The sequence below is a fragment of the Strigops habroptila genome, chromosome 1, assembly GCF_004027225.2.
Source record: "Strigops habroptila isolate Jane chromosome 1, bStrHab1.2.pri, whole genome shotgun sequence".
Taxonomy (NCBI): domain Eukaryota; kingdom Metazoa; phylum Chordata; class Aves; order Psittaciformes; family Psittacidae; genus Strigops; species Strigops habroptila.
Genome location: NC_044277.2, coordinates 73,435,752 through 73,461,635, shown reverse-complemented (window position 1 = coordinate 73,461,635; position 25,884 = coordinate 73,435,752). Strand labels below are relative to the sequence as shown.

Here is a 25,884-nt window from a genome sequence, read left to right as displayed (position 1 = left end):
TGTGAACCATCAATGTGCCTGTGCTGCAAAAAAAGGCAAATGGTATCCTGGGTTGCATTAAGCAAAGCATTGCCAGTAGATCAAGGGAGGTGATCCTCCCTCTCTCCTCAGCACTGGTGTACCCACACCTGGTACACTGTCTGGTTCTGGGCTCCTCAGTACAAGAGAGACCTAGGCATATTGGTGTCCTGGTTTGGGGGGGATAGAGTTAATTGTCTTCCTAGTAGCTGGTGCAGTGCTGTGTCTTGGCTTTAGTCTGAGAACAATGCTGATAATACACTGATGCTTTAGTTGATGCTCAGTAGCACTTAGCCAGATCAAGGACTTTTCAGTCTCTCATGGTCTGCTAGTGAGGAGGGGCACAAGAAGCTGGGAAGGAGCAGACTGAAACACAGCAGGTTCCCCTCAAACATCAAGGAACACTTTTTTTACTGTGAGGGTGATTGAGTGTTGGTACAAGTTGCCCAGAGAGGTTGTCATGTTGCTTGAGATATTTAGAAGCTGCCTGGACATGGTCCTGGTCAGCCTGTTCCAGATGACTCTGTCTTGACTGGGGATTGGACCAGGTGATCTTCAGAGGTCCCTTCCAACCTCAACCCTTCTGTGATTCTTCTTGTTACCGCACAGGGCTTTCTCGTGGCAAGACTAGAAATGTATTAAACATTATTGTGTTATTTCACATTTTGATTTCACTTCAAATTTTTGACCGCATCAGAGAAGTAAATTTGCAGAGTGGTACCTTGAGACAATACTCTAATGAGAATATGCTCATTACAGATGGAGCTGTCTGAGCCTATTAGCTGTTCAGAGAAGAGTGTGTCTGAAAAACAGTCCTTAGAGCACTAAAAAGCCCCCTTTTATTATGGCACAAACTGAGAGACCTACACAGAGGTGTAGCCTCCCATGTAATGTGCTATAGATGGCCACATTGCACTAAATAGGCAGCCACTCATCAGCTCTAGTGGCTTGGCCTTGGTTAGAAGAGTGATGGACTCCACCTTATGGTGTTATACATGTAACTTTAATTCAGCAGCTGGAAAGGAGGTTTACATTATGCAAGACTAACTTAGTGTGCTGGCTGTGCACACGCTCATCCTAAAAATAGAGGTGGCCATATTGTCAATGGTACAGTGAGTTTACTTTAATTTGGGGCTGACACATGGGCTCAACATCAGCAAACAAAGCCAAGCCAGGAAAATATACTTCACCCAGAAGCAAAATTATAGAATCTTATAACCAGTTTTAAGTTTAACTTTATTCATGCTCCAGAAACTTTCTGAAGAGGAAAGAAATAGTACTTGGATCTTATCTTCCATTGAAGATTTCTTTTGTTTACAGGTATTGATGAAATAATCCCCACAGTAAATAAAAGAAGTATTCAGTTTCTTTGAGAAAAGTGAAGTAACCAACAGCTTAATGAGTTCCCCCAGCTCACACAATATATTTGTGCTCTGTTTAGAAACACAGATGAGACCTTTCCACTAGCTGCAAGCCCTCCTTTCCTGAAAGTTCCTCGAGAAAATAACATCTGGATTATGAGTCAAGAAATTCTTCAACCTAGCAAAGCAAAGTTTGTAGTGCAGAAGCAGATAAGGTTTGAATGCTGCTAATAAGCTAATCAGTGAATCTCCATTTCTCCTGATTTTTGATGTATTGGAACAATTGACCTGAAGTTTCTGATTAAATTGAGTATTTCAGCAAATACTTATTAATCAAGCCCACTTGTTTTTTACCAAGCTTGAACAAATGTTCTGATCATAAGCAGTTAATATGCTTTTAGTTAAAAACAGCATATAGCCATAATTCAGGATACTATTGAAAATGTAACTAAATAATGTATAGGTCCATCTTAAAGAAACCTTGTGAGTAGCAGTTTATTTTTACTATTAAAGTATGATTTTTTTTTTTACTGGTAACAAATATTAAGAGTGGTCAGGATTCAACCTACAGTGTTCAGGAAAGAAATTGTGAGTTATTACCACCAGCCGCATCCTGAAAATGGTCACAACCAGCAGACTGACAGTCAAATTGGACTCTTTGGCTGAACTGCTGCAGTAATGCCATATTGCTAATGACTAATTTCCACAGCAGTGAGTTTTCTTTCTGGTGCTGTTTATTTTTCCCTTGATTCTTTCATAGGACTCTGGTTGTCTTTTAGGCATAATACTGTCTTGCTAAAGTGTGCTTAACAGTCTATAATGGCTGTTTAAAGCATTTTTTTTCTTTTCTATAATTTTTACAACATGCTTAGAAGTAGAATACAGCGCATTGGATTAGAAAATGTGTTTATGCCCAGCTTGGGTATTAACTGCTCCTGGAGGGGGTTCTCAATACTTATCTATTTCAAACCACAGGTTTCTCTTTGAAAGGCAGTCCTTTGGCTAATCCATCCTTTTACTCTGTGTTGGACTTGAACACCAATGCTCACAGAGCCAGAAGTGCTCTTCCACAGACACACAGTTTCTCTAAAATGTAGAAGAATGATCTTTTCCCAGCAAAGTCACAAGACAGGGATCTGCTCAGACTGCTGAAGGAAGACTTACGAAAGAGCCTGGCAAGGTTAAAAAAAAAAAAACCCAAACTGATTATTATTTTTAACCATTTAAACATGAGAGCAGGTGCTGAAAGGATCAGGTGGGAGAGAGGTCAGCAAGTGAGATGCAGAGCTACAACTCTATGAAGAGGGTCCATGCCCCAGAAACATGCTTAGGGCTATCACTGTCCTCTTGCTTCATCTGTCCATTTTGTTGACTGTCAGCTGTACGATGTGGTGTCCCTGCATTGCTCCAAAGGCTCAGGCACCTGCTGAAAGTAGGTTCCTGCTACATGCAAACATGTTTTCTGGAGTTGTCTTGTTTTAGTGAGGACAAAAGCAATCCCAAACTGGCTGTGTGTTATTCTCTTCTCTTTCAATACCGCAAGACTGCATCAGCCAGTGTTAAAAGGGTAAATTTTCATCCTCTTAATAAATCCATTCCTGTTAAGGACCATAGAGCCACCTTGTGTGATATTACCGCAAGGGCTGCTGACTGAGGTGAGACACATGCAGCCATACATGTTGCCATTCCTCCAATTCTGCTGTGAGGAGCTTGCTTGAATGGTTGCTCTAGGGGATGTAGTGCTGATGCAAGCCTCTGCTGAGCCTGGAGGAGGAGAAAAAGCTGAAATTCATGCCCAAGTGTAGACAGGAGCAGCCCCCACTCACACCTGTGCACTGCCTGGGGAGCTATATGGCTGGGTGCTGTGCTGGGGACCATGCAGCAGCTTTGCAGGATGGTGGCAGGGCTGGTGCCTGGGCTGAGTGGGTGAGAGCCACGGCACTAGCAGTTGGGAACACCAAGGCTGCATGGAGCTGGCAGTCTGGGAGCAGACACAGCAGCCCGGAGCAGCCAGCTGCAAAGACCAAGTGAAGTGGGTGAATGAGGTAATTAAATTGCATTTTAAATAATTAACCTCCCCCTAAGAAAGTATCTTTTAATAAGAAGATGAAGAATGCTTGTGTTCTGCCTCTTTTTTTACAGGGTTTTAGTGTTCTATATCTGTGCCACAGATTAGGATAGCAAAGGAAAACTTTTTAGTGCCTTCAACAATCCAGATGCTTTCTGGGGAAATTTTGGCATAAAGCAAATTGTTAATAATACTATAATGTGATCATCAATAATAATGAATAGACATAGTAGGCCATTATTATGCCATACATAGGGCTTTTATTACTCATTGTATATAATTCTTGCTAGAAGGAGCCTCCTATCCTGAAGAATTTAAAGTCTAAGATGCTAGTCCTGTAATTTACAGTATATGGCTGCATTTCTTAATCTGCATGAAATGCCAATGCAGTCAGTTACAGGACTATGGCCTTCCTAGAGCAGAACTCAAAATAGCCTGGGAGGACCCAGGGTTCATCTATTAAATTTAGCTAATACACTTTATTTTCTTGTAAAGTTGAGGCAGCTTCAATAACCCACTGCGATTGCCAAGTGAATCCTGTTGTGATCAGTCTCTGTAAAACCCAGAACGTCTCCAGGACATACTTTGCGTTTCCTTTAACATGGAAATGGTTTTTTACAGCCAGCAACTGCACTGCGAGACAGAGAAATGAACAACTTGCCTGAACTGCCTGTAGCGTCCGCCTTCTGACTGGACAGTCAGAAGCCCCTAAAGCACTGATCTGACTAGTACTCTAAAAACTGTCATTAATAAATAATTACTGTATTTTGGCATTACCAACAGGATAAATGTCTTGGAGAAGCCATGAATTCTGTTTGTTCTTAGTGGCTAATATTGGGTGAAGCCATAGCACTCTGCATTCTTTTATGCTATGAATGGTCAGTGGTAGTGGAAGGGGAGTTTTGCCATATGTGGTCTGATGTTTTATTTGTCCATTTTTAAATGTGCAATTGCCATTCTCTGGACCATCATAAGTTTGACACCTGCTGAATGAGGGCTCGTTTGGAGGGGACAAGGGAAGTCACTTGTGAGCCAGTGGGAATGGTACCCTTCAGGGCTCCAAATGGCAGCCAAAACCAAAGCACTTGTTCAGCTGCAGTGTTCATGACCCACTGCAGTGTTCATGATCCAGCCTTGTGGTCCTCCAGTCTGCTCCCTCATTTGGCTGCCTGTATGAAAACTGCACAGTCAAGTCCCACATGTGCTGCAAGCACTTTCTTGTGTATTTTGGAATACAGAGCACATATGCACAGGAAACTCACTTTCCCAGCTGTGTAGTCAAACAGTTTTTGAGGAGGAAGGTCAGGATAAGCCTTATTTGTTGCTGCTGTTGTAGATAGCACCAATTAAATTAGCCTTTGAGAATCCCCATGTTTAATTATTCGGAAGTCCATTCTACTACTTTTCCTAGTCCAGACACTCTAGTTTAGAAGTCTTTCTTCTCCCCCTTATCCCCTTCCCTCCCCAAAGCTTTACCGGAGTAACTTGGATCTCCACTGTATCAAGAATTTGATGCAGCTGTCATGTCAAAATGAAAGTTAGCTGGGTTTTTCCATTACTTCTGAATGTGCATAGCTTAAAACACAAGAAAATGAAGTGTGAGGAGGGAAAATAATGTCTTCATTTGTGATAGAACTTTTTGTTAATCTATCATGTACTGTAGGGTTTTTTGCTGCTCCAAAGGTGGGTGAGATGTATTGCTATGTCTTAGAGCGCTTGACTCTATTTCTTTTAACACTGGGTATCATAAGACTTCTTCAAAACTGAACTGCTGCCAGATAACCTACATTGGGGCTGTGCTTTGAGGAAACCAATTCCGCAGCAAGTGTGGGTGTTGCCTGTTGAGGGATGGCAGTTCTTCCTCCCTGTCCATCTGCCAGCTACCTCAGCCCACAGTCTGCTATATTTCCAGCTGGGAAATAACAAGCTTCAAAACAAGGTAGCAAAATAGTTGAACATATTTTGAAATAGCTAAACCATTAAAACAGCAATTTAGAAAAAAAAAAATCATATTGGCTATCACAGCTTAAAAAGAGCAAAAATGTTTGTATTAGCTTTTGTGACACAGGTGAAATAGTCAATTATCCTAGGGCAAGTTTATCTTCGAACCATGACTAGTGAAAAACGTGTAAGGCAATACATACAGTAGTTTAAAACTATGTGCATTTAAAAGAAAAGAAATGAAGAGCTAAAGTGAACATGGTGAACAGTTAAATAGTCAGTCCTTCCATAGTATTTTCAATAAAAGTGTAGGTAAAAACCAATCACTGCTTCCTCTGAAAAAATTTGTGTTTATTGCAATTTACTTCGTACTACACGGTGGTATGTTCTCATTCATTCTATGCATATATATATATATGAAAGAATATTTCTTCTCTCATACTAGCACTTAGAAATTATTTGAATTACTACATATATAGAAGATGAGATCTCAGAGTACTACTCATACTGTGCAGTATTATACTTTCCCTTCTATCTGCTTTTCTCCTTACCCCCACTCTAGCCTGATGCACACAATAGCAGTACTGCTTGCCAAGTCTCATTTTTGCTACCAAAATATCTCCTTTTCAGTGTGAGATAGCCAGGGTGCTGCTCTGCGTGCAGCAGCATGGGATGGGGTAAACATTAACAGCACTGTCAAGCAGTATGGAATGCATAATCTGACTCATTTGTAGAAGTGGTAAGAATATTTGACTCTGTTGGTAATTATGCAGTTAAGCAAGAAACAAAACAGCCTGTTTTGTTTCTTATGGCTATTTATGATGGTTCTAATCACATCTGCAAAGGGTGGTGTATCTGCATCTGGAGCAATGCCCCCCAGGGGAGTCCCAGTCAGGTCGGAGCGCATTCTCACCCCAGCTCTGCCGCCCAGCTGCATTGCTGCCTTCAGCACGCCCTGCTGTCTCTCTGGCTCCGCTCTCCATTTGTCAAGTAAGATTAATTGCAATCAGATTTTCCTTCCTGCTACCAAGGTTAGAAGGGTAAAGCCAAGCGTGTCTGTGAAGGACTCGAATGGCATGTTGTTCAGAAACTTTGTAGAAGTCTCTTTTTAGCAATGCATGGTGAGACAGGAATGTCCCTGATCTCCCATTGACCCTTCTCCATTAGAGAAACCAAGAGGATAATCTCCTTAGCTAATCTGTGTTGTTGCACCTTTGCATTTTACCTGTACAGTGTTTTTCAGAGGAGCAATGAAACCTGTCACGGGAACACAGGAAAGACCCCTGCCACAGAGGCCTGCACACAGGAGCAACACTGTGATGCTCCTTATTGCCTACAAATCACAAAGTGTGAAATGGAGAAAGCAGAACTGACAGGGCCTTGCCACAGCATACTTTTATTGTCTTTGGGCTTTCCATGGGGAAAATAACATGCCCAGGTGATTTAAAGCATTGCTTTCTTTTTCCATAAGATTCTTCCCTGGTGCTGCTCCCAGGTTTCTATAAGAGAAGAGATTTTTGGTGACCGCTTTTTCCCATCTCTGGATTCTTCTCTCACACTTAAGGGTTCTCTGACCCCCTTAACACAAGCAAATGATGCTAGTTACTTGGATAATGTTGTCTTCCAAAGTTCAAACACAGATACAAAGATACTGTGCTCTGACCACTGGACCAGAGCAAGGGCTTCCATGCATAGCCTGAGCGCATGAAGCCTCCTTGTCCCATCAACATGTGTTTTATGGTTGGTCACCACAGAGGTGACACAAACTCCAGGATGACATCTGCCTGAGCACAGGAGTAAACATTGCTGAGGTCAGTTTAGTATTTAGCTAATCTGTACCTACAAGTTTCTGGCACTGGAGCTTCCACAGCTTCTCTGACATGACTTTATTCCAGATCCCTTTCATTTTTGAGCGACAGCATCCAATCTAAGCATATACCTCCATCAGGGGCCTTACAAGTGCTCAACAAAATATAAGAAGTACTTGCAGGGTTACTTATAGGTCTTGTTCACTAGTGTTCCTCCATCTGTTATCCACCTCACTTTTTTTTTCTTTCCTTGATTGGTTTCACACAGGCCCTTTAGTTCATTTTAAATTAGGGTGGTTTGGAGAAAATCATACTGTAATCTGTGGTTATTCCCCCCTCCCTAATTAGATTGAAAACATCCCATGATGAAGAACACTGTTGAATTTACAAGGCTTTGTGGAAAAGAGCAGGGGGTGTGTGTGATTTTCTCCAAAGCTGGAAGGTTTCTGCAGGTAAGCCTATAAAACCTGCAGAAGAAGGTAATGATTACAAGCCTTTTTTGCCATCCTAGGTGACCTCCAGTATTTATTCAACTAGACAGAACAGCTGAAAATATTGAGACTCTGATCATACTGTTGACCTTTTATGCCTATATGCACACACATTCATACATACGTATATATACACAGTATTCACCTTTTAAATATATACATAAATAATACTATATATAGAAAAATCTGTCATTTCCTTGGAGATTTTCTCTTTAATTTAAGAAGCTCTGGCTTCCTTCTCATACAGGTCATGAGTGAAGCTGGAGAAGTATAAGTGAAACAAAAAGATATTAGAAAATTCCTAGGCACCTCTTGAAAAACTCTCCAGACAGATGAACCTGGGGGCCTGGTTTGTTTCTGAGGCTCTTTTATGATTTTAGGCTCTGATCAAGAGCTAGAGAATGTTAGACTGGGGAATTGCTACTGTGGGGAAGATCTTGCGAAGTAATAAGTTCAGAAACAAAAAGCAATGCCAAGCTGAAGGAACCTTGCCTTGCTTCTATTGCCATTTTGTCATAATGAACAGAGCCCTGTGAAATCCTCTGGGCTTCAAACAATTCACATTTCAAACCAAGGAGGAAAACAAAATATCCGGGAGAAGGTGACAAGTTCCAATATCCTTTATGTTGTCTGAAATAATGCTGCAATAGGCCTAACAATCAACATGCACAGGAGCAATCTTAACTTGAGATGTTAGATTTTTAAAGCACAAAAGGTCCACTCACTGGCTGCAGGAAATGGGGTATTTGCAGAATTGCTTATGGCATGTTACTGCTATGGTATTTGTCCAAGTATGGCCATTCTGTCTGTCCCACGGTGCCTTCAGTCTGAGCCTGCCACAAGCTCCTCCAGTTGAAATCTTCTTGTGTACCTCTTTCATGGCCACAGAGAGGAAAAAAAGCAGTAAAAATGCAAATGTCATTTAATCATAGAATGGTTTGGGTTGGAAAGGACCTTAAAGATATCTAGTTCCAACCCCCAGCCATGGGCAGGGACACCTCACGCTAGACCAGGTTGCTCAAAGCCCCATCCAACCTGGCCTCGAACACTGTCGGGGATGGGGCATTTACCACTTCTTTGGGCAACCTGTTCCAGTGCCTCACCATCCTCACAGTAAAGAACTTCTTCCTTACATCTAACCTGAACTTCCCCTGTTTAAGTTTGAACCCATTCCCCCTTGTCCTATCACTACAGTCCCTGACGAAGAGTCCCTCTCCGGTGTCCTTGTAGGCCCCCTTCAGACACTGGGAGGCTGCTATGAGGTCAGCCTGGAAGCACTTCCATTTTGGCAGGGAATAGGGCACTGCATGGCTCAGGCTGGCTGGGAGGGCTTGGCAGAGCTGCTGTGTCTCTCCTGCCCACCCTTTTACAGCCAGACTGCAGGTACCTTCCTGCAGTCATGGCCTCTGCCATCCTTGTCTGCTTCTGGAGCCTCTGCAGGGCCCCTGGGGCAGTGGAAGAGTGAGAGGAGAGCTGATGGGACAGGGAAGGTTTCCAGGATCCCTTCTGGGGTTGGGAAAGCAAGCCCCAAATACAGTGGAAAGAGCAGGGTGAAGGACATGCTCCAGGTTTATGCTGGGAGGACTTTGATGGCTATCCCAGTGATGTAAAGCCCAGACCCCTCCAGAAGCTGAGGAAAGTGGTTGTGCAACTGTTTCACTACTGAGACATCACTGCATCCATGTCGCTATGCCTTTCTCAGACAGTGAGGCATAAGATCTCCTACTGCTGCCTGCTGCAGTCAGGCATGGGGCAAAGAAGAGCTGGGGTCCCAAGACAAAAAAGCCATGAACATTTTGTTTGAGGAAAGGGAACACCTCTGCACACCCTGTGCCACCAGCTGGTGCTGCAGGGCTTCACAGTAGTTTTCATAGTCCCACCTGGTGTTGGGCTGTGGCAAGAGAAGCATTCCCAGAGCTGCTCCCATCCCAAAACCCTCCCTCTGCTCTTCTCTCTGTTTAACACAAATCGCTTCTCTGTCAAAGCCTCCCGAGGTGCCTGGTGAGTTCCACCACCGCATGCCCTTGCTCTGCAGCTGCGGCGGGCAGCTGTGATTTCTAAGAAGAGATCGATTGGCATTTGGCTCTTACGCTAAGTATCATTTACTGAGTTAAACTGGTGGTAGCCTTCTCATATCAGCATGAGCAGGCTGTGAGCAGCGAGAAACCCCGGGTGCAACCTGAAGCACGGTTCTACACCGCAGGCTTGTGTGGTAAAAAACTGCACCGACCCCTGTTAATCAGGCTTGCTTTCCATTAGCAAGAGGAGCCACAGCTCAGGCTTTTTTTAGTAACTGTGTGTTTACAACTTGCTGCACTGCTGCCCCTACAAACCCCAGGGTGAGGAGACAGAGGAGGTAGCCAAGGAGCTCTTTGCCTCTCCCCTTGCAGCTGCTGCCTGCTATTGCTGCCTGGGTGATTGCACATGAGCAATCCCATGAGGAGCCAGGGGGTAGCGCAGGTATCGGGAAATGGGATCCTGAATCTTCAGCTCTGAGATTTATGTCTGCAACCAAAAAATAAAGCCTGGTTTGCAGGATCTCACATTTTCCAGCGGTACACAGTAGCAGCTGCTTTTTTCCAATACTGAGTGAGGAACTTTAAGAGCAGTGATAACACTGCTATACCTTGCACGAGCATCTGGTTTAAATCAGTGCTGCTACTTGATTTCTTATCTGGTTTCCTATGTAGCCCCCTACAGCCTAGGAAAGGCAAGACCGAGTTAAAGTATCCTGACTTCCCTGACTGCATCTCCATTCCTGTAAAACATGTAAATATCCTTCCTCTCACTTTAGCAAGAACGGGGAGCCTTCCAGGCTTGCAGAACAGCTCCAAATCCCCCAGAGGCAGCCACAGAGGCTTTCGGAAGGAACCCTTCCAGCCGTGGGCTGTTGCTTATCCTGCTCGTAATCACAGCCATACCCATTAACACTCTGCTGCCGGAGCCAAGAATAGACCAGAGTAATCCTGGTGCCCGGCAGTCTTATAGATAGTTCTGTAATTCACAGCCGTGTGCATGACATCTTAATTCAGCTCCTTCTGTCTGGTCACTGCCACATACAATACGTATGGGTACCCACCCACTAAGGCACTGCTGTTCTCCATCCGTGCTGCAGACAGGAGAGGTGTCTGGGCCCTCAGCTACAAATCTGGCTTTTCCTATATTTGAGTTTGCAGCTTAAATGATATAGTTTTAAAGCAGCTCTTTTCACACAGCTTACAACTCTGTATGTATTAGGTGGACCCTGGATTGATTACTGAAGTGCTCTTGCTTTGCTAACAGCTTTTGCTGATGTGAACAGGGCTGTTATCTTAAGATATGTCCTATTAGAGTTTCTATATTGCTCCTGCTGTGGTGGGCGGGAGATGTATCTGAGGTGAGACACTTCACTGCACAGTGCATTTGACAGGCATGAAGAACAGCACATGCAAAGTTCTGCCTTAGTGTCTGGAAATAAACAACTATTAAAAGAAAATAACCTTATTCTTCACGCACACTTGTGTGCCAGAGTACTGTGTGCGCTGGGATGGAAGACACAACTGGTGAAGTGGGTGAGGGTGGGTGCTTTTCGTATTCACTACAGTCAGTGCCTTGTTGTGAGAGATAAAGTATGTGCTGGGGGATGTGCAGAAGGATGGTTCAGAACTGCAAAAATAACGATGGGATGAGCAAAACAGTGTGTTTTGCTTGGATGAGAACATTTCTTGTTTGGAAGTAAAACTGTAGCAGTACAGTGGAGCAGTTCCTGCTTTTCAGTGAAAGTTTGAGTATCAGTGAACAGAATCAGAAAGACCTGGGACCATGCAGCTGCTGACATGGTGGATGGGGATACTGAACAGGTGGGGTGACTGCAAAACCAGGGGTCTGACTGGGGGGGAAATCCTGCAAAGAAGTAGCAGAGGATAGACAGAAGCCTACACTGAGGAAGAGGGGGATATGGAGACCACAGTGTGTGTATGATGAGCACAGTACTTTAGCTGCAACTTGTAATGACTTGTGTGTGTAGAGTCAAGAGAAATTGGCCAAGACGTTGATTTTGAGGCTGTAATTCAGACACACACACGTGCCTGAGGACCACTTCCGATCACAAGCAAGCAGCACTTCTGTTTTGTGCCTCAGCCAGGAGGTCGTGCTTCCAAATGTGATGCCGCTGGGGTGTGCTTTTAATGCTGGGCTGATGAAATACCACCACTGATGAGCTCAGCAACTACAGTGACCTTGAATGATGAGTCCCTGTAAGGGCTGAAGCCACACTGTATTTTCCCTATTGGCAATTACTGAGTGGGATCTCCGTTTCGTCCCTGCGCTCACTTCCTCTTACTCCCCCCTCCATGTGCTTGGGAAGCCTGAGATGGTGTGACCATCTGAGCATATGCCAAACTCTTCAAAGGGCATCTGTAATCTCCCGTGCTAATCCTCCTGCAAGAGGAAGGATGCTTGTGGGCAGCACTTGCAAATCCACACCCAGAATATTAAGCTTGTTATAAAACTTGGCCTGTCGTTGTGTCTGCTGACTCTTGTTTCCAAAGAAATCGTTGCAGGTGAGTAAGTGTCTCCTTCCTGTCCAGGACTTCCCTTGAAATGTTGCTTCAGGTTAATGTAATACTGCTTTTTTCACACACCCTTATGAGAAGGAATGGCTAGGGACAGCTATCATTATTCACTGTGCTAAACATTATAGGCCACATTCTCAAAGCGACCTCTAAAGCTGTACAAGACTGCAGATGCAGCAAAAGCAGGTGGCTTCATCCATGTGTCCAGACATCGACTGCTGGCCCCATGCATGGCGCATACACAGGGCCCCCGGGGAGGGGCTGAAGTGCCCTGTACCAGCACAGAGTGGGACACATGCCCAGATGGCAAATGCAAGGGCGACTTCAGCACCAGCTGAAACAAGCAGTTGGCACGAGTCCTGTGTTGCTCTAAAGCTCTAGAAGTGCTGCACGTGCAGAGTGCGCTGTAAGGTCTGTGCTATTTCAGCTCCCTGTTGCCCTGCCCTGTGTTGCGGTTCATCTGCCGGAGCATGGAAGGGCTCCAGCTGGCTGCGGTGCAGTGTGTAGGGCTGGGACTCGGCTGGCTTGCCTGGCAGCGAGAGGTGCTTCAGAGGTTGCAGGTGGCACAAAGGGAGGGGATGGATCCTGCCCCTGGAAGGCACATCAGTGTGCTCCATTGACACAGGGATGAGTGGGAACCAAGGGGATGGCCTGCTCCTGTTGATCTTTGGCAGCCGATCAGCTGGGCAGGTTCCTCATGCTCAGGAAATACAATCCTATTAACACACACCAGGCAGGGGCCACATCAGCCCAAGGACAAAGGTCTGGCAGAAAGCTGGGACAGCAACTCAGGGAGCAGCATTCATCTGCTGCTGAGCCTTAGATGCACTCGCGGAGGGAGGTGTAATTTGGTTAACACCCTTTAGCCACATAACAAATTAACAAATACTTAATTCATTAGCTTTTGCCCTGGGGTGGGGACCTGTTACTGTGGAAAATGAAGCAGACAGTAAAGTATGTATTTTTGGAGGTGGCCACATGTTACCTGCCGTCCGCTGCCCACTGGGCACTCAGATCCCGCTCTCAGACCTTCCCAGAGAAGCAGCACTGGTAAGTGACCACCTCTGACGAACACACCCAGCACCTTCATCGAAAATCCTGGATACAACATTGACATAGGAGGCCCTGCTAAAGCCTCCCTCGCACGCCTCCCAAACCCACTACCCCTGCCCTCATGCTTTTGGGGCTGCAGCCTGAGGCTATGTGCAACAGGATATCGCCAGAAGCGGTGAGCATTTATACTGGATTACCCTTGACGTCAGACTGCCTCTTCGTCAGCATCAGCTGGCTGACCTTGGTCAGCAGCCCCGGCCACAGAGCACAGCAGCTTGCAGCATGACACGGGGCTCTGCGCAGTGTGGGCTCTCCTGTGCAGCCCGCACTCGCCAGCAGGGAGCTATCTCCGGGTTGGACAATTCTGCTCAGCAGCTAAGGCAACACCCAAGCTCCTGGCTGGGACACGTTACACAGCCTCATTCCAAGCACTCAGCTGGAAAGACTCCCCGAGAAGACTGACATGGGGAAACAGCAAGCAGATGAGTAAATTCTTATGTCTCAATTTCAAGCAGACATCAATTGGAAATCAACTGGACATCAATAGCGTGCTTTTAGAAGAAAATCACAGGCTCCTCTGTGCTTCCTTGGTAATGAGTGCAAGTAGCCTCATGCTGGGAGGATCTCTATGCCTACGACATGCAGGGCACTGGCACAGCAAAGGACAATCAGGGGCTGAGTCACTAGCCAGAACTCACCAGTCTCCACAGTTATGGAGTCTTGGCCACATTTTGGTCTAGTTGGTTTCCATCTCGGCAGTATTTGTGACAAAATGTGTGGAAGAGGTTCTCATTCTTCACAAGGATTATGCTTAATCACAGAGGGTGTTAAATAAATGAATATGCTCAAAGCTGATGGAGACTGTGCCTATCACAGGCCACTAACAACCCAGGAGGAAATGGCAGGTAAGCAAAGGCAGGGCAGAGGGAGCAGGCAAAGGATTAAGGGCCGCAGTGCAGCAACTGTGAAGGTGCTAGGGCTTAAATGGAAAAACCCATGCAAGCTCAAAACCACACATACTAAAACATCAATGTGCAAGAGGACATTGGATTTACTTCTGCCTGTTTAATGGCGAACTCCCAGCTCTGTCAAGTGAGAATGTTTTCCATCAATATTCCTGCAGCGATACGTCTTGCCACTTGCTTAAACACAGATGGTTACATAGCTTCTGAAGAAATCTGTCACATGGGCTCAACATCAAGCTTTCAATTGCTTCACCTGTAAAGATAAGGATGATACCAACCTGATAAACTGCTCTAAATCTGATGAATCCACGAGAGATCATGTGGAGATGAAGAAAGAGGAATCAATAAAGCATTAACAGATGCTAGAGTTGCCACCTGTTTGGAACTGTCCCCTGCACTGCAGTTTGTAAAATACACCTTAGGCTGTAATTGTGAACTGGACTAACCTACAAAAGAATAAAGATCCAGAAGCCAAGGACTTGCAGCAGGCTCTGAGCGGTACGCAGCTCAAGGAATAAATCAGTTGCATTCTCCCAGTAGAGGAACCAGTGAGGTCTGAGCAGTCTCTTTACTTCCCTGGTTGCCATCGGCACCTGTGCTGCTCCACACCGGTGCTTTGGGATGAGCTGGAAGGGCAACAAACCATAACTCAGAGAGCAAACGATGAAAATACTCTGGTCAAGGGTCCAGAGGGGAATTTTGAAAAACCTGCCTATGTCATCAAGAGTATTTCTATGAATTGATTCATGTGTGCTACAGAAATTCACCTCATGTCCCTGCAGATAACGAAGCTGATTCAGCTGAATCTGTGCCACAGATTTTGAGTGCAGCATCTTAGCTGAAGCCTAAGACAGCAGGGAGTAACAGCAGCAATAACAAAAAAAACAAATTCAAGTGCCTCTGTGCTTTATCTTTACAAAACCTCTCTCTAGTTCGGTAGCTTTCGCTAAGCGATGCCCATGTTATCAGCTTAGGTATCACATCTCCTTCCCTGGAGAAAATTAGTTTGACATGTGGGCTCTTGGGGCAAGAGAGGAGAGGTAGCACCACTACAAAGGTAAACTAGCAGAGCTGCTCTGAGTATGGTCAGTCTCACCAGAAGGGTGCCAGGGCCCCCTGCTTCTCCTGTTTAGTAAAGCAAAACATCTATTCTGATCATGATTCTTCACTATCAATTTAACTTACAAGAGAATAAAAATATTGTTTATTCTTAAGAATCTGCTTGGATACTTTGTCACACTTGGCTTTTGTAGTTTTGAAGAAATGGTATTTTCCAGGGGAGATGGTCAGAACAATTTTGCCCAGCTGCTCTTATTACTCGTTGGATAAAACGTGCCGATGTTACTGAGCACGCTCTAGCACAGCATAGGTGAAGCTGCAAGGGCAGCTGGGAAGTCTCCACTGTAAGTATCCTGTACCGCCTGAAGTCAAGGATCCCCAGGCAAACATAGCTAGAGACAGCAAATCTCTCAAAGGGCTACAATTCCAGCTGAGTCCCAAATTCACTGTGCAGGAGAGAAAGGCCTGTAATCTGCTAAGAAGAGCAGATGTACAAGAGTCATTCTGGCAGCTACATCTGTCGTGCTGCCTCCCCCACTCTGCTTTGTTAAACCCATTCTTCCTTCTAGTCATATGTGCTTTTCTCATAGACAACAAAACCAGGCAAGCACAAATGTCAATCATGAGACAGTTATTCTGTAGGACAGCAGTTCTTTCTTCATCCTACATTACAGTCTTACTGGGTCCTGATGCTCCCTCAGCCTCCAGGGAACTTTCTCACCATCTTGGCCAAGTGATGGGCAGGAGTCCCTGGGGCATGCTGCAGTCATGCAGCTGCGCCCTGCATTGACCCCTGCGCTGCCTGTACTCGGGAGGGGTGCTGGAAGGAATCACATCCCGGCCCCGCGCTGTGAAGTGTGTTCCTTACGGATCCCCTCACGCAGCGTGGCAGGAGCCTGCTGGAAGGGCTGCCGTCTGCTTCCTCGTGTTGCGAGAGGGAAGCAGGTACCAGGGGCTCGCTGATGTCCCCCTGCCCCGTTGCTAACAGACCCCTGCTTTCGGGAGGTGGCTCCCGCCCCGCTGCTCCGCAGACAGGGCGGGTTCTCACAGCACGGTCCCGGGCCTCCCCTCCGCGGCGGCCGCCTCCCGGCACCCGGGGAAGGCGGCAGGACACGCGGCCCCGCTGCTGCCCCCTCCCGCCGGCAGGCGGCACCCTCCCACCCCGCTCGGCCCCTCACGACTCTCCGGAGGTGGCGTCAGGCAGCGCGCCCCGTCCCGCCTCTCCGCCGCAGCCCCTCCGCCGCTGTCCCGCCGCGCCGGGGCCGCTCCCTCCCTCCCCGCGGTGGGGAGGAGCGGCGCTGCCGTCGGGGTGCACACGCAACGTGCCCGCCGCCCGGCGCCCGCTGCCGCGCAAAGTGACGCCACCGCCGCCCCACGCCCTGTGCCGGGAGCGCCCTCAGTAAGCATGGCGCCGGCTCCGCCCCGTTCCCGCCTCCCGCGGTGACGGGCCCCGCGCGCCGCTCCGCGATGGCGGCTCCCGGCGCGGTGTGGCTCGGAGACACGGTAAGGCGGTGGGGTGGGGTGGGGTGGGGGGCTCTGGGGCAGTGGGGTTCGCGCTGACCCGTGTCCCACCGCAGGTGGAGCTGGTGCCGTGCCCCTACGACGTCCATCACCGCGTTCCCCCGGCGTCGCTGGAGAGGCACGCCGCGTCCTGCCGGCTCCGCAAGATGGGCTACTCCGCCGAGGAGGAGGTGGGCGGCCGGGTGGCCTCGGCGGGGGAAAGGGGCACGGGGCCGGGATGCCGCCCGGCAGTGCCGCCGGGGGGTCCCCGCTGTGTCCGGGCGACTCGGCGGCAGAGCCCGGAGCTGGTGTCGCTGGGGGCGGCCGCGGGGCCTTGACTGCGCCGCTTGGTCCCGCAGGCCGAGATGTACGATTCCAGCTTTTTCTACGAAAACCTGAAGGTTCCCACCGTCGCCATGGGTGAGCGGCAGCGGGGGCCGAACCCGCCTCGGGGGAACAGCTACGGCTGAGGGGAGGCCGATGGGACACCCCGGGGGAGGCGCGGAGGATGAGGGGCTGAGGGGAGATGCCCGGGGGCAGACAGAGGATGAGGGTCTGGGGGGAGACTCTCGGAGGGGCAGAGGATAGGTCTGCAGAGAGGTCACTGGGAGAAGCTGAGGATGGGGTTTAAGGGAGACCCTATGGGGCAGGGTCTGGGTCCTCGCAGTAGCACACTCCAGTGCCTTGTCAGCCTTGTCAGGCTTCCTAGAAAACATGAGTGTTTTCCATCAGTAGGTTTATTTTCTCACCATTGTAGTTTGCCTTACTTTACTCTTGTCATGCTGCTTTCGCTGTGGAATTCTGCTCTGTAGGTCACTTGGTTGTTTTCATCTTGACACCCAGTGAGGAATGGTTTTTTCCTCTTTGGGTGTTTTCCAAGTTCTTCCTATGTTCTCCTTGTATTGAGTGCAAGAAGTGAATTAAAACACATGCTTAGAAGGTGGAAAAACTGGCCCTAGAATTTAGGGGTATATAAACAGTACAGAAGAGAGTTGCAATATACGTGCATGTCTTTTTTCCTATCCCTATATCCCTGTAACTCAGAAATCCTTTGTTTACTTTTTTTTTTCCCCTCCCCTCAGTTCAAATGTGGATTAGATTCAAATGATATTTTTAGTCCAGACCTTCCCTTATGCATAAATAAAACTACAATGTTCCGTAACATACCATAAGTCTCATAATAGAAGTTGGGGAATAAAGACTACCCCTACCAAGCACTCGATGTAAAAGTTCTGTGATATTTTTGTCTTCTCTGTCTGCAGATAAAGATCTACAGTTTCACATTGTTAAACAAGCTAGAGCTCAAAGTGCCAAAGAAGGTGCAGGCTACAGCGAAGGTAAGTAACAAGCAGACACCGGGGCAACTTTATCAGGTCTCATGGAGAGCTGCTCTTGTCTCCCCCATCGCAGCTTCCTCATTCCACTGGTGAACTGCAATGAGACTTTTTTTACTTATTTTTAATATTCCTTCCCGTGTATTTTTTGGAGCATAACTACTTTCTCTGCTTGGAGAGAAATTAATTGGAGAGAAAACCTGATAAGAGAACTTGAGTCTGTTGTGCTCACACCTCTAGGTCTTTGCAGAGAGATCTAGAAGATCAAAACTGCAAATTCAGGAGTTTCTTAAAGCGCTAGTCCTTCACTTCCCATCCCACTACCTACACTTTACTTTCGAACTGCATTTCCTTCTGCACTTTGTGGCCCGAACTCTTCTAATGCTGCCTTCAGCCTTGTTCTTTGTGTGATGGTTCTTTGTGTAATGTTTTGTTCAAGAATTAATTGCTGGACATGAGTTGTATGTGCTTATCCACCACTCCTCAGATCAAAACCCTAACAACATGTGTTATTATACTGGATTGTTTCAAGACTGTCCTAAGAAGTTGTATAAGAAATATGCTGATGCATCTGCAAACATGTTGTCTTTTGCCACTGCTCGTTAGTTCCTTTACGTTTCATTTTTCTGTGGGTTTTGTGACCAGTCCGGGGATCAGGTTAAGAGTGAGCTGTGCTTTGCTTTGAAAGTTCAGACTGAGACAGCAGAAAAGTAGGGGTGCCTATAGAAACCACTGTAGAGCTGCAGTGTATGGTTAGGAAGTTACTGCAACACCTGGAAGACACAGCATTTACTGTCGGTAGTCCTTTAGTTTGCCAAACATAGATGTGCAGACAGAAAAGTGTGTTTGTACTTTCCCGATGGTCAAATACAGCAGCACATGCTCAGGCATAGCTTTTCATGTTGACTTTGTTTCTCTGGCATAGCAAATGGGACCTTAACAGGCGGTTGCTTCGGAAGGAGCTTTCATGTTTGGAGCACATCCGGTGCATTTCCTCTGGAGGGAAGTGGTCACTCACTAATTTGACACAAGCACATCCAAGTAGAGAACAAACAGATACACCCTTTATCAAGTGGTGCATTGCAAAGATACATCCGTGAACCACTAGGTGCTAGCATTTGCTACCCAGTTTTCACTGCAAGCTTGCATTTCTCTGAAGATAACACTAAAACTGTGCTGTGGTAGTTCTCATTGTGGTATCTTGGCCTATTGTAAGATTTACTGACTTAGTATTGTTCATTTAATTTAAAGTCTTCTTTAAGCTAGCTATGTAATAGGACAGGAAAGCTGGTATTAATCACAACCTGTAAAAGTCTGGTAAAATTACAAGCACATAACTATTAGGGCGCTTTTATGGGCTTCCGTGACCCTGTAAGAACAGTGCATTTTAAAAAGTGAAATTCTTGTTTTCATGTTTAAATCTGTTAGTTCGTACTGGAAAAGTTCTGGTTTCGGCTTCAAGTACAGTAATGACAAAATCTTGTCTTCTAGGTTTGTTGCAGAGTTATTGTGGCTCCTCTTCCTCTTCTTTGGTGTCTTTAGTGAAATTAGGAGGTGAAGGATTGCCCAGCTTCTGTTAGGTGTTGAGTAATGTAGAGAAACAGTAGCTTTGCTGTTGTGCAGGCTCCTGCATAAACCCCATCTTACGTGTTGGCTCTTCTGTCTGTCTGAGTGTGTCTGTGGGGGATTGTCCCTTGCAGGGAGAAGGTTGCATTGTGGGGAGCAGGATTATGGAGATCAGGTCAAGAGTTGCTGGGAATTGGAATGTTCTCGAGTAAAATGCTTTTCTGCAGGCAATGTCCTAGAATACTGTATCCTTGGGGAAGTCACTTTGCTGCTGTTGCAGTGGATTGAGAATGGATTTATTGTTTGGAGGATGTATGTTTTAACTGGGGAATAGGAAGAGCAAGTACTCGGCTGATCATTCAGGGAAAGAATGCAGGCATTGTGTGTATTTTCATAACATTAGTTATTTGAACTAATCTGGAGCATTTGAAAGTGCCTTTGTAGCCTTCTTAGCTAGAAATGCCTGTGGCAGTCTCTAATAAAGAGCACTGTAAAGAAAGTGACAATGTGAGTGACACTGATTTGCACAGTGTGCAGTTATTTAGTCTCCTAGCTTTCATTCTCATTGGCAGAGGAGCAGGTATTTTGCAGACCGTACTTTACGGAAAATTTTAGGAGTAAAACAAACCCACAAGTTGGAGCTTGTGCCTCTTCTCTCTCGTAAGGCATGAGCTGAAATTGGTGGGACAATACAGAGTGTCCTTTTGAGATATCTGTCTAGTGTGATCCCTTCAAAGCATATGAAAACCTGTAACTAAGAGCGTAAGCAAGAAAGGTTTTACAGCCTGCATGGGGCTGGGGAGGGATTTGGGCCTTTGAAAAAACCTTTGAAAACCTTTGAGCAATTTTTACCCTTTCAAATTAAGGATGAAACTTCTCACGGAAATGTAGGAGAAGGGTGAAAAAAGCATGGGTGTTTCCTGCGTTGTTTGTTGAGCTTCTGTGTTTTCCTGTACAATTATACTATTTTACTAATAACAGCTGTTTGTTCATCCTCTAGGATCTTACTCATTACTACCTGTAGAAGTTCCCCAAAATCACAAGCGTTTCACCTGTGACCTGACTCAAGCTGATCGCCTTGCTCTTTATGATTATGTTGTTGAGGAAACAAAGAAACAGAGGTCTAGATCCCAAATAACGGAAAATGACAGTGACCTCTTTGTGGATTTAGCAGCAAAAATCACCCAAGGTTTGAATAACTATCTGTTGTTGAATTTTGTCTTGGAACTTTCATTTTGTATAGTTAGATGAGTTTTGTTGCAAGCCAAGCAGAATTGTTTATTGTGAAAAGCATGCTTTTCTTAAAAGCCTCAATGAAGACTTGGCATCTGAAAGCACTAGTTTTTGGTATCCTTTACGTTATTTTTCATCTGAGCGCACCTCGGTGCTCTGCTCCTGGCACACGTATTGTGTTTCTTAGTAGATGAATCTTTTGTCTTTGCTGCAACCGACAGGTTGCTTAATGTTGCCAACTAACCACGCAGTTCAGAACAGTGTTTGCTGTAAGAGATGATGAGATTAAAGATCACTTAAGAGTAAAAGCCAAACAAGAAAAGTTGGCAGTCATCCGATGGAGCTCTTGAGCAATATACAAATGGGAGTGTTGAACTGAGGCCTCTCATCCCTGTTGAGTCATGCCAGTTTGTAACTGTACCAAGTGCGACATAAGCATCTCTGTTACCCTGTGGGCCCTGCTGTGCCGGGGAGGCAGGAGATCGTGTTTGTGATCTACACAGGTAAATGACTTACAGAATCTGGCTTTCTCAGTCTCTGTGCCTTATCGTAATACTGGCTTTGAAAACATGGCCCATATCTTGTAGGTGTTTGGCCAAATTGCAAGCCCGTATGTTGATTTAGATCACTATTGGGAGACTGAGATCACATAACAGTTTTGTTCAGTGGCTTTTTAGTCTTGTGTAAACAGCTAGCAAGAGGGTTGGAGAGGAAGCTTGTGCTGAATTCATAATAGTTACTAAATACTGGAGAAACTTCAGAAAGAACACAATATATTATATGTTTCAGACTTTTATCACTAAAGCCCCAGACCTGCATATGTGCAGGTGTTAATGTCCTGCTAATGTTTTACTTTCCGTTTTTCACTAGATGATAGTCAGAAAGGTCCCAAGTCCCATCTTGAAATTCTGGCTGAAATGCGAGATTACAAAAGGCGGCGGCAGTCATACAGGGCTAAGAACGTTCATATAACAAAGAAGTCTTACACTGAGGTGAGATCTGAAAATAAGGACTTTCTGCACAAAAGTGCCTTTAACAGCATAAGCAAGGCTCTGCTCTACCCTTTCAGACAAAGAAAATGTCTGTCTTTTTCCACTTCTTGTACCCTGCCTTATAAGAGTTACAAACTGTGGAGGAATCTGTTTGTTTGTTTGTTTGTTGCAGCAAGTTACAAATAACAGGAGCATTTCTGACGATGACATTTTGAATGTGAAAAAGGCAGCAAGATGTAGTTGACTGTCTATTGTAAAATGGTGCTATTTAAATTTCTGCTGAAATACCTGTTATGCAAATAAGACTTTCCATTCAAACATCCAATGTATAGGTTTTGGGGGAGATGTTTACTTTCTGCTGTCTAGTTGCAAATTCAGGCCAGTACCATGACATGCTGCTTTTCATCTTGTTTCTTTCTACTATATCTTAATCTCCAGGTGATTCGGGATGTGATTGGTGTGCATATGGAAGAACTCAGCAATCATTGGCAGGAGGAGAATAGGCTGGATAATGCAGAGATGTCTGAAGGAGGGAAGTCAAAATCTTCAGGAAGGTATGCTGCAGTTGACAAATTCCTTGGGCATGTGAGCGGGCTGATAGTCTGTGATTATATCTTACCACCTTCTTCTAGTAGCACGTATCAACCTCAGCTGAGACATGTGCACAGTTTGGTTTATACTAATGCTATTAATTTCTTGCTTGAGAAGCTCCGCCTTTATGAGGGATGGGGGTAAAAGGAATTATTAACTTGCTTTCAGGGGTAAGAAGGTAAGTTCCAAGTGATCCAGGTGAACAGGTAGGTTTTGGTGGAGCTAGGGAATGAATAGTGCTCCCTCTTGTGTCCAAATACATATGCGATAGCTGGAGACAGAAGGATACTTGAAAGATACAATTTCTTCCCCTTCCCTACGACATGACAGGAAATGCTATGGTGATATAAATTACTTGAGAGAAAAGGTTTTCCTGAGTTACTAAACATGAGAACCCTTTAAAGTTCTTACTGCTGTGAATGCTGCTGTGCTAACTGGGAGCATGTTTTGTGTATACATTTATTTTCCTGTGTCAGGCAACACTGCACACTCTTCCAAACATTTGTCACTGAAATGAAGATGGAGTCATGACCTAGCAGTAGCCTGTTTGTGCTTCTTCAGGAGATTTTGAGATGAAAATGGTGTTGAACTAAACTAAAAGGTGACACTCGAGGTGTTTGTTTTCATCATTAGAATGAAGGTGAATGAAAAGGCCATACAGCAGATCAGGCTTGCTGGGTTCTCCAGCTGTAAGTAGTGGCTTAGGACAGGTTGTTGAAGAGCTAGGGACTGAAAGCAAAATGGGGTGAACCCTTTCTACTGCTTCCTGTTTCATGAGCAGAGAGTGTAAGACTGAGGGGCAGTGTTTGTAAGAAATAACTGTATTAAATAGTGTGCTGAGAGATGCATGTACAAGAGCATGGACTTTGGGCTTTTTTTGGGATGTATTGTATTTCTTAGGGAGATGGAGAGCCTTAATAAAAGATATGTCCTCTGTCTTAAACTGTTACCGGGTCATTATATGATACACGTGGTGCTGAAAACAATAGTGACTGTGACACCGTTTTTACTGAATAGACTTAATAACCTTTGTTTCAGGAAGGAAGACAGGCGGTCAGCTTCGGTGGACTCCCGGCAGTCCGGAGGAAGCTCTAAGGATACTGAATGCACCAGGCATAGGAGAGAGAGCAGCAGGAGTCCAAGTAAACGAAGGAGGAGTCGCGAAAGAGGCAAAGACAGAGATTCTCGGAGAAAAAGAGAGAGGTGGGCAGGCCTGGTGACAGTTGAAGTCTGCCTCTGAATCAGGCCGCTGTAGCCATTGTCTGTAAGAAATTAGTGCAGAGAATTAGAATATCTCTTTCAGTTAAAAAGCTAGGCTCAACTCTTACACTGTATAACAAGCCAGTGGCATGAGACTACTCATATTAAACAGAACGTGCTGAGATCATAAACTGTGATCCAGAATTTACCCTCACATCTGAAAGGTGACACTTTGAGCTGCATGCTGCAGGATTAGCACAGTACTGTTGCAGGCTATTTTACTCCTTGACCAACATATGCACAGGGGGGCATGCTGTCTGTTTAACCCATGACGTATGCTTGTCATGTCTAATGCTGATCTCTGCTCTAGTTTGCACTGGGACTTGACTCAGTCAGTAAGATTATTTGTTTTCACCAATACATATATACACACAATCACTTGAATAGCTTTTCAAAGATAGGTGCTTTAAAACAGTGTTGCTTTTTTTAAGTAGTTCAGGGTATATTTTTAGGCAAAAGAAAACAAATCTAGGCCACACTTCTAATGCCATCAACAAGGGCATGTTTGCACCTGCAAGTCCATAGGTGTGTGAGACCTGTGTGTGAGCAAAGACTTAAGCTGTTGGACAGCAGAAATGCTGCATTGTCCCTGGTGTGTGTGTAAGAAATGCTGTAGGTAACTGCAGGGGAGGGGATGATTGCTTATCTCAAAACTGGCTTCATTTCCCAGTGACGCCATTCATCCTAAACTAAGTGCCACTATGGCACTGCATGACAAGGCTTTGATTAAACAGCATGGGAAATAAACTGCCTTAAAGTAGTTTACTTTCTTTCCTTAGAAAAAGGCATCATTACATTTAATGAATGCTTTCCATTTTCCAAGTGGGTTTTTTTCCTTCAGATTCTGTCAGTCAGAGCCTAACAGCCCACACACTGTTTGTGGTTTTGTTTCAGGGATGAAGAGAAGTATCACAACCATAAAAGAAGAAAGTAGAAGCAAGAACCTGATTATTTTGTTTGTCAGCTGTTCAGAAAATGACTTGAACAAGAGCTATCATTACTGCTGTTGTGCCAGGGACAGTAACACTATGTACATAATATTGGTGTTGCATCACAGCTGTGCTGGGAGACTTACAAGTGTTAAGGTTTGTCAGGATGGAAGCAGTATACATCAGAAAGTGTGTAAATCTTTGACACTAATGCATCTCTTAATAAATGATATTCATCTCATCTATGAGAGATACTGAGTTTAGTCTCACAAGGCTGAAGAATGAAATGTGGGAGAGGCTTTACTAATTTGCCTTCCTGGCCCCCACACAGTGGATATAGTACTAATCCCTGGAGTCTGGGATCAATTACAAATGGAAAAGGCATGCAGAGAGCTCCCCTCGTACCCTCCCACCTGATACTGTCACCTCTGGGAGCAGGGTTCCAGAAAGACAGCACTTGCTGCCTGGTTACCATATGTACCAGAGGGGAGAGGGCACATTTGAGAGTTCTCCAACAGGCTGAAGTGTCTTCAACTGCAGCTAATGGTAAAAGAACCATAACGGGAAAGCTGCTGTTCCCAAGCTCATGCTCAAAGAAATTTAGGATCAATGTCATCTGGCAAAGATGATGAGAATATAGCTCTCTACAGAAACTAGTGGAGAGGCACCAAGGACACCTGTAATATTGCTGACTGCCATTCTCAAACACCAGGTGCATACCCATTTACTTCCAGAAATAACTAGGAGGAGTTCCCATCCTGTAGACTAACGTGTTAGTGATAGAGGTTGATAAAACTTAAGTAAGACTTAAGATATGGAAGTACATATTAAGGGTGTGGAGGAAGATTCACTTAACTTCAGTGAGGTATTTATTATATCAATTTCCAGTTAATTTCTCACACAATCTACTACAGCAAGGTCAGTCATCACCAGCCAAGCTTGTTACCTCAACAAAGTAAGCAACTATAAAAGAACAAGCTTTCGGATTCATCTTTCCTACAACACTCTTCTGTTTGAGCGAGTTGCCAGGAGAGGGCACTCCACACGCTCCTGTTTTTGGCCTCTCGTAATGGAATCGCTCTAGTTTTACCGTGGCCTGTCTCTTACTTCAGCCGTTTCTGCAATTAAGTAAGTGTGATTACGTGTCACTAAAAAGTCTAGT

At 45.4% G+C, this 25,884-nt stretch overlaps 1 protein-coding gene and 1 long non-coding RNA gene across 8 annotated transcripts; one reads left to right on the top strand and one right to left on the bottom strand.

Moving 5' to 3' along the window:
- Nucleotides 1-1,237: 1,237 nt before the first annotated feature.
- On the bottom strand, nucleotides 1,238-16,668 carry LOC115607618. 6 transcript variants are annotated; one of them, XR_003991301.1, is made up of 6 exons: nucleotides 16,499-16,668; nucleotides 15,026-15,103; nucleotides 14,705-14,884; nucleotides 14,349-14,511; nucleotides 8,413-8,560; nucleotides 1,238-3,143 (listed from the first exon to the last, which is right to left on the bottom strand). It is a non-coding gene; the product is annotated as an uncharacterized LOC115607618 (long non-coding RNA). The 6 variants fall into 6 exon arrangements; XR_003991298.1 differs by having other exon boundaries at nucleotides 15,026-16,668; XR_003991299.1 differs by having other exon boundaries at nucleotides 14,705-15,103.
- On the top strand, nucleotides 16,523-24,967 carry SNRNP48 (small nuclear ribonucleoprotein U11/U12 subunit 48). Of its 2 annotated transcripts, XM_030485078.1 has the most exons (9): nucleotides 16,523-16,820; nucleotides 16,895-17,008; nucleotides 17,177-17,237; nucleotides 18,080-18,154; nucleotides 20,718-20,906; nucleotides 21,821-21,942; nucleotides 22,381-22,496; nucleotides 23,572-23,736; nucleotides 24,688-24,967. In XM_030485078.1, exons 1-9 carry the CDS (start codon nucleotides 16,785-16,787, stop codon nucleotides 24,725-24,727), a joined length of 918 nt encoding a protein of 305 aa, XP_030340938.1. In that variant the 5' UTR covers nucleotides 16,523-16,784; the 3' UTR covers nucleotides 24,728-24,967. The 2 variants fall into 2 exon arrangements, 1 of the variants encoding a protein (XP_030340938.1); XR_003991290.1 differs by lacking the exons at nucleotides 17,177-17,237; nucleotides 24,688-24,967 and having other exon boundaries at nucleotides 16,706-16,820; nucleotides 23,572-24,540.
- Nucleotides 24,968-25,884: the final 917 nt, after the last annotated feature.